The 8,666-nt window shown below is 37.4% G+C and overlaps 1 protein-coding gene across 4 annotated transcripts in view; it reads left to right on the forward strand.

Moving 5' to 3' along the window:
• LOC109100601 (nuclear factor 1 X-type) overlaps positions 1-4,876 on the forward strand; it is a 38,177-nt gene extending 33,301 nt beyond the window's left edge. Inside the window, exon 3 of one of the 4 annotated variants that reach the window (XM_042762426.1) lies at positions 4,157-4,876. In XM_042762426.1, coding sequence (XP_042618360.1) covers positions 4,157-4,789 — 633 coding nt within the window. In that variant the 3' untranslated portion in view covers positions 4,790-4,876. The remainder of the gene's footprint in view (positions 1-4,156) is intronic. The other 3 variants (XM_042762418.1, XM_042762412.1, XM_042762436.1) reach the window with 3 other exon arrangements.
• Positions 4,877-8,666: the final 3,790 nt, after the last annotated feature.

Consider the following 8,666-nt stretch of genomic DNA (forward strand, 5'->3'; position numbering starts at 1 on the left):
AAATCCCAATACATCAGAGTAGAAATTTGATAAAATTCATAAATGTGGTAAGACTCTGAACTTTTATGGGATTCGTGTGTGCTGTGGTGCAATATATAGCCTAACTGGTCTTTTAAGCACGGATTCGGGATAATAGTGTGTGAGAGTGCGTGCTTTTCAGGCTCTCAGCCTTTTTCTCTCTTTCTCTGGAAGAAGTAGGCTTTGCTTTACAGAAACAAAAACACACAAGCAGTAACGTTAGGCTACGCAGCAGAGTGAGACTGCCTTTCGTGGAAATCTCGCTTTTTTTTGTCCGCCTCTCTTTCTTAAACTTTTTTTTTTATCTTCCTCTAGCGCTCTCCTTTCTTTCTTGCGTAAAACAAAGGTCGCTGTTTAGAGAGGAGAGTGTCATACAAAGATAAGATAGGCTGTGGTATAAAGAGTGTGAATAAGGGTATTCGGCAGTGAACAGATCCAGCAAGCTTGCGGGGAACATGAGCAAACGCTGTTTTATATGCCGTTTATGGCTTGCATTCTAATTTAATCTCACGATAACAACGCAGAGTTCATACTGTCATAAAGTTTGCTTCATCCAAAATTATGTCAGACTTGCTGCAATCATTTGATGAATTATTTAAGCAAGTAATTTGAGTTTGAACAATGAATTTTTTTTGCTTCAGTTAGTTTAAAGTAGACACTTTCAAACTCTTTGTTTATTTTTAATTATTTCATGTACATAAATGTATCAGACACAAAATCCATGTAGTCTGTCAAACCAAATCAGATATGAACTGTAACAACATGTAGAATGATTGCAGTTTTGCCTACAAAATGTATGCAAAACAAAATACCAAGACACCTTGCTTTGTACACAGTCAACTGATATGAATTGTGTAGAACTTTCCTTTAATTTGGATTGGAATTATGCAAAGTGATTTGCAAGCCAATGGAACATTTAAAAATAACAAAATGACACACCAACCTGCCGCTCGGCTTTGTTTGTTAGGAAACGCTGCATTTACATAGCAGGCGCCTACTGGCAACTGCAGAATAGTCTGCAGTGAGTTGCTTTGAGAATGAGGCTGCTTCACCCGGTGGTCTCGGATAGGCCTGCTGGTCGCCCTAAGGTGTCGCGTAGCCCTGAGAGAGTGGCATATGTTGCGTAAACTCATTGTAGGGATTAAACCAGATTAAATCACTCGATACAAATCTGCTCAAGATAGCGATTTTCCTGGCTCTGTGTATTTATCATAACGGATCATTGCAAACAGGGATTGATTGAATTCCTTTAATATGTTGTATATAGTTTTTGTTGAATCACTTGATTATATAGTTTGGAGCATGATTTAATTCAGGGCCAGTGTGAGAGAGTTTCAGGCCGGTTCATGAAACTGTGACCAATGCTGTGTTGTCATTACATCTGGTGTTTGTTGATAATGTACATGTGCCTTGGCAAACTAAAACATTTGGTTTTCAGTGATGTATTGCATATTGTTATTGCAAATCTTGCTGATTTAAATATATGAACATGGCAGCTGGCTAACTTATATGAGGATGTTGAAATTGTGAGATTGATTTGCACTAGTCTTGGATGCATCAGTTAGAATGAATTCAAAAGAGTTAATAAATCACAGTATGTCAGTGTTTTCCTGTTAAAGGATATTTATAACCTTAAATCTGGCATGGAGTTCCTTATAGCAGTATAATTTCTAGATTTCTAGAATTGTATTGCAAATTAATCTATTATTATTATTGGTAAAGAATACTTAATATATGTGTATATATATATATATATTTATATCAGTATAATTTCTAGATTTCTTTATATTTATATATATATGTGTATATATATATATATATATATATATATATATATATATATATATATATATATATATATGTTTGACATTTATATTTATATTATTTTTTTTTTTACATTTATTTTTTTGTGAACAATATTTATTTATATATTTTTTGGTTAAATATACTTATTTATTAATGTTGTACATTTTTTTGCTGGTTGGACTAACTGTTGAAAATACTGGCAAGTTAATTGTTGAGTCCTGCTATAGCTTTGCTTTTTTGTTAGAAGCATTATAAGGAGAATAGTTTTTCAATTTTTTTTTTTAAGGAAACAACTATTAAAACACTTTCTTATAAAAGCATTTTAATGTGAAATACTTTTTTGTTGTTCTTTAAATAATATCTATTTTTATTGTGTCCAAACGTTCGTAACTGACGTGGTCACATTCTCAGATAAAGTTCAGAGAGAGAATGTTGTTCTGCTGTGGACTATGTCTCTCTCTTTGCTCTTTGTTTGTGCGCCGATTCTAAAGGCAGCTGCTGGTCTGTAGCGTCTGCTGGGAGTTCTGGCCCGCGCGTTCACACGCCGCTCAATGGAGGGACTGTGGGTTTCTGCTGGTTTTTCTCGATGGCGGTGATTGCAGGTTCGCGCGTGGACAAGTGGAGAGAGCGTGTGTGCATCTGAGCTCGGTTCTTGATGACAAGAGTGGGGAAATGGAGGTAAACTGGGGTGGGAATAGAATACGGGCGGCGCTGCTGATTGGCGCATGTAAAATTAATGTGCTCTGGACTTTGCAGTTGCACAAGATAGGAACTTGTTAATTTGGCAAAGTAAGGAGCCAACCCTCTGACCGAACCCTACACTATCTCCCCCCTCGCTCTCTCGCTCCATCTCTTTCACCCTCCTTCCGTCCCTGCCTCCCTCCCATTCAGCCCTTCAAGCGTGCGTATTGGCTGAGCGATCGGGCACCCGGTGCCAAATAGGTGGGCTCAGCTTCGCGCTGGCACACTCTGAGGCAATGGATAGGAAAAGAGCATGGAGAGGAAGAGAGAGATAGAGTTGGAGAGGAAAAAGGGGAAAAAAGGAAGCTTCTATCGGGTTTGCCAGCGGTCGTACGAGCTCTTCCAACATTGATTCGGTTCTCTCGTTTTTTTTTTGCGCTATCCATTCGCTTCTCTCTACCCCCCTCTCTGTCTCTCTCTCTTTCTCTCTGTCTGTCTCTCGCTCTCTGTGTGTCGAATGCAGAGCACGCATATCTGAACAAACACCACTTACTGCTTTGCCAAAGGTTTTTTTCTCTTTGTTTTGCGGTATTTGTATATTTATTTGTGTACGTTTTTTCTCTAACAGTGAGTACAATACTTTTCGATTATGAGCGATTTCAATGTCCGCTTTCTTGTTTTCATATGTAATATTTAATTTTTGGTTTTGGTTAATATTTTATTCTTTTTTTTTTTTCTCTCATTTCCCCTGTTTTGTGTGTTAAACATTTCTCTCTTATATCCCCTTTTAAATATTCCTCTCGTTATCCCCTTTTTGGTTTTTCTATGGTTTTTTTATTTTTTTTTTTCTTTTATTGAACTGGACATTAAAAAAAAAAAAAAAATACTTTTTGAATTTTTCTCAGTTTTTTTTTTACTTTTGCAACGACATTAAAAAAAATATTATGTTGTTGTGTAATTATTATTGTGGTGTGTTGTGTAGCTTTGTGTGAGGAGGAGATTTTTCTCTTTTTTTTACTCTTTATTTTGGAGAGGGGTTTTTGTTGTGAGTGTGGAATGGTAACTACAGACATTTTATTTAGTTGTTTTGCTGCATGGCTTTTGCGTTTTGTCTGTGGCGTGCTGCTTCTGTGTCTGTGCAGTGTGGCGATGTAGTTTGGATCAGGATGTGCGGTAGCAGGGGTTGGTGGGTTGGTTGTTTGGTTTGGCTGTTGCGGACTATTTAGGTGTTTTTGTGGAATATTTCATTGTCTGTTTTGAACTGAGAAAAGGATCTTTTGAAACACAAAAATGTCAGTGTAAAAAAAATGCAGAAGAAAAAGTGAGGTTACTTAAAATTTCAGTTTTTTTTTGTTTTGTTTTTCATAATAGCATGTCTGTAGTTTTATTATATACTCTGGTTAGGAATTTTTGTTCTAAATTCTATTTATGTGATGCTTATGACAAATGTTTGTGTGTGTGTGTGTGTGTGTGTGTGTGTGTGTGTGTGTGTGTGTATTTGTCATCCTGGCAAACGTGCACTCGCACGTTTCCCGTCCCTTCCTTCACAAAGCACAGCCGAATCATGCTCCGAGATTCTAACGTCTTCTCCCCTTCCCTCCTCTCCTCTCCCCTGCTTCCCGTGTCTCCCTCCCTCTCTCCATCCCTCCAGGATGAATTCCATCCCTTCATCGAGGCTCTCCTCCCGCACGTGCGGGCGTTCTCCTACACCTGGTTCAATCTGCAGGCCCGCAAGCGCAAGTACTTCAAAAAGCACGAGAAGCGTATGTCCAAGGATGAGGAGCGTGCCGTCAAAGATGAACTCCTGGGCGAGAAGCCCGAGATCAAGCAGAAGTGGGCGTCGCGGCTGCTGGCTAAATTGCGCAAGGACATCCGGCCCGAGTTCCGCGAAGACTTCGTGCTCACCATCACGGGGAAGAAGCCGCCATGCTGTGTTTTGTCCAACCCCGACCAGAAAGGCAAGATCCGCCGCATCGACTGCCTCCGGCAGGCCGACAAGGTCTGGCGCCTGGACCTGGTGATGGTAATCCTGTTCAAGGGAAGCCCACTGGAGAGCACAGACGGAGAGAGACTGGTCAAGTCCCCACAGTGCTCCAACCACACCCTTTGCGTGCAGCCGCACCACATCGGAGTGTCCGTCAAGGAGCTGGACCTGTACCTGGCCTACTTCGTCCACATGCCAGGTCAGTGGGTTACGCTCTCTTTCTCTGTCCTACAGCTACTGATACTTGTACGTGATTATTTGAGAGGGGTCAGAAATCAGGGTAAGATGACACCCACATAATCACCATCACATCCAGCAAACTTATGAACGTTTGCTTTGAGCATCTGTTCTGCGGCCAGAGCCGAAATTAAACCTCAAACATGTTTCCCATGGTCATGGAAGAAGTTAAAGTTGTGATTTGTAGGTGTGAAAACATTCAAAGTAATTTTAAAATATAGGCAAATGTATATATTTAGTTTGCAATGTATTTGGCTGTGCTCCTATCGAACTGCATTCAACTCTCAGGATGATTCTGTGCTTTTTGGAAACACTTGTACAGTAATAAGAACTACATTTTAAAGTTGTGATTTGCAGGCATAAAAAGTCATGCTTTTTTAAAAAATCATGTATGTATTTAATTTATAATCTCTTCGGTTACGCTCTGTATGGAAGAAATCCTATCGAACTGCATTCAACTCTCAGGATGATTCTGTGCTTTTTGGAAACACTTGTACAGTCACAAGGGCCGTTTTACAGTTGTGATTTTTATGCATTAAAAAGTCAGAAAAATTGAAAGTCATTTTTAAAAAGCATGCAAATTGATGTATTTAATTTATAATCTATCTGGTCATGCTTTTTATAGAAGAAATCCTGTCCAACTGCATTCAAATCTGAATGATTTTGTGCCTTATGGAGACATTTGTACTCTGCAAGATTGTTCAAATCTATTAATTCTAGAGATTAATAAACATAAAGTAATTCTTTACCAGAAATTATAAAATACTAATTCAAAAATGGGAAACCTTGCTGAAATGTGAAATGCCATTGCTCATAATATTTCATAAGGTATTTTCATAATTTTTGTGATGTTTTATTATTTATACTAAGATGCTTTCTTTTTGTTTCATGGCGGTGTTTAATATAAATGATATGTTGGTTGTATTCACAAGACGACTGGCCTTTTCAGTTCTTTGGTGCCATCTTGTTTTCTCATTGGCAGTGTGTTTTAGAGTCGTATCCTTTTGGAGTGAGTGTATGTGTGTGTGTATTCGTGGATAAGTTACTAGGACAGTCTCATACGCTCACTGCCAAACACTGTTTCTGACACGGCTAACACTCTCTCTGACGCTCACAAGATCTGACTGGCCAAACACACTTAGGCCAACAGATCCATAATCATGTGATTACAAATCTGAAATTGCTTTCTTGCCTTCTTTCTTTTTTGCTTTTGTGACTAATTCATTTTCATTTTGTGGTACTGCAAATAAACCACAATTATGGGGGAAAAAATGGGCATATTTTCAGTTAAAAACAATAAAAGAGCCGTTAACAAAATATAAGCAGCTGAATTTGAAAGCAGCTGAACAGTTTCCTGCCTGTCTTTCAGTCTCTCGGTCAGCGCATGCACTGGTTCTCTCTGTGCCCAGCAGGGTTGGCCATTGCGCTGCCCGCTCAGAATGTTTGCTGCTGTGCTGCGGTCTTATCTTATCAGGCTAATTTTAGTGTGCACTGCCGCTTTTATCAGGCTCCAAATAGCCTCACCGGAGACTGGCACCCTGCAGGGCAGCCGCTCACAATCCCAGGGCCCGTGGCATCCTGTGCCAGAGCTCAGGGGGCCTTTCTCAACCCCAGATGCACACAGTCCCCATGTGCTGCTCTGGTTGAGGGCATTCAGTATTTTTTTTAGTTGTTATTTTATTCTTGATTTCAGTTGTGCATTCCTAACTAACACCACAATTATCCTAATTTGAAATAAAATATCTCTGCATTCTTTGTCTTGAATGCTACAGCTCAGCTGTTTAATTTATTGGCTTGCTTTGTGTTTTTGTCCTTGTGACTTGTTTTTTTTTTTGCAGCACAAACTCTTTGTTTATCACTATTAAATGTGGCCTTCGTTGTCACACTCTCAAATCGAATATTCCTCTTTTGTGTCCATAAGAAAGCAAGAGAGAACAAGAGAAAGGACAGCTACAGGAGTCGCTACAGTAATTGCTCTAGTTGGCACTATCGCAATGCCGTTGGTGCAGGAAGATGCGTGTGTGTGTGGATGTGTGTGTGTGTGTGTTTGGGTGTGTATTTTTTAGGTGTTTTTTTTTTTTAGATTTTTTTTTGTATTTTGAAATATAGAGATATGTAACCGTTTACTTAAAAAAAACTAAACCAATTTTTTCTTGATACTGCAGTGATGGGTAGCTGGAGAGTTCACCTTTTTCATATTAAATGCTTTGCATTTTAAATGCCTAGGAATGGATCGCTAGAGTTTGAACCGAGGACCGAATCTTTAACCACTACCCTGTGCTTGACAGGTTTTTGGGAGTTGACTCAAAAATGTTTCATACTTTACAAAATTTAGACATATTTCTTTCTTTGAATGAAGTGCGAAATGAATTGGTCATTTATGCAAGACTCTTAAGTGGTAATCCAGGTGTATTGGAGGTAAATGTGTGTTAAATGTGTTTCCATTAAGGATGGTGATTATGGGGAAAGTCGTCCTATTGGAGGGATGTGGCTTTTGGGTAAAGAGAATATTAATTTTATATCCAGTGCTTTATTGTTAGTGCTGCTATTATATCATTATTATGAGAACATAATTTAAACTTTTCCCTACTTTAACATTCCACACAGGAAATTTAATATTTAACCATCGAAGAAGTGTGAAAAATGTGCTTTCTGACATTTTATGTGTTTAACTGCAGCTTTTAGAATTAAAAATGGCTGTTAAATTTAGAAGAAAAATCTTAATAAAACATCCGTGCATGCTCCTGCATGTATTTTTTTTCTGCTAAATTATTTGTTCAGTATACATGATCATTTATTTTTTTTTTTTTTTTTGTTTTAAATTATTTTTTTTTTGTAAATAAGTAAAAAAAGCTTGATTTAGTAATTATTACTATTTTCTAATTGTGCTTAATTTATTGTTATGAAAAAATGCCATTTTCTTGGACTTTAAGGCTTGATCCGTTTCTGAAATGAGCACATGTGCAGTAGTGATTTCTCTCTGTCTTGATGCAGCATTGTGGGAGTGTTTTGTTTGGAAATGAAATGTTTGCAATAGCTGTTAAACAGATTATTTCAGCAGTCGTCATTCATTTCGAGCCAGTGTAACGCATCTCTTTTTATTTCATCACTCTTTATGCTTCCAAGTGTCTCCACTCTCCTTCTTTGTCTCCGTCACTCTTCCTGTCTTCCTGGCTCTTTCTAAATGAAATTCTGTTATGATGTTGTGTTGAAATGGAAGGAAAATATGTGATAGAGTGTTTTTTTTTTGTAGAGAATCTCCTCTCATTAGTAGATCTGCATGTTACTCTGGGTTTTACTTTCTTTTTTTTTTTTTGTGTAGTATCTTTTGTAGTTATTTTTTTTAATCTTGGTTTTGTTTTATAAGCTCCCCGCTCACCACTGATATTTAAGCCTTTATATTTGATTCATTCCAAGAAAGATGTGAAGTGTGAAGTGTAGATCTTATTTTTGCTTTTGGTTTTGGTTTCTCATTTCTCTGCTCCCTACTCACGTTTTTGGGTTTTTTTTTTTTGTACATAGTAAGAATTGAGGTTTGTAGATCGTGAAACATGTTAACACAAATTGTGAATCTACTGTTATTTTTTTTTTTTGTGTGTCCACATGAGGGACAGACAGAGATTTAAAGTTAAAGAGCTTTCATTTCTCGGTATTTGCTCAACTTTCTGAAGTATTTTTACATTTTTATTTTTTTTTTTACATAATTAGTGTCAATTATAAAGATTGTTTTTATCGGCAGTATCAAAATGTGCTAAACAATGGTATATTATTGAATATTACAATTTATCTTGCATTTTTTATTTATGATATATTTGCATGCAACTTTCTTCAAATAATGTCCTTTAAAATATCAGTCCTTTCGTATCCCACAACATGGAAATATGAGAGATCTATAATAGAGATTATTTTTGTAAGTTGAGTTTTTTTATGTTAATTTGAT

Source organism: Cyprinus carpio, chromosome A1 (assembly GCF_018340385.1).
Source record: "Cyprinus carpio isolate SPL01 chromosome A1, ASM1834038v1, whole genome shotgun sequence".
NCBI classification, from domain to species: domain Eukaryota; kingdom Metazoa; phylum Chordata; class Actinopteri; order Cypriniformes; family Cyprinidae; genus Cyprinus; species Cyprinus carpio.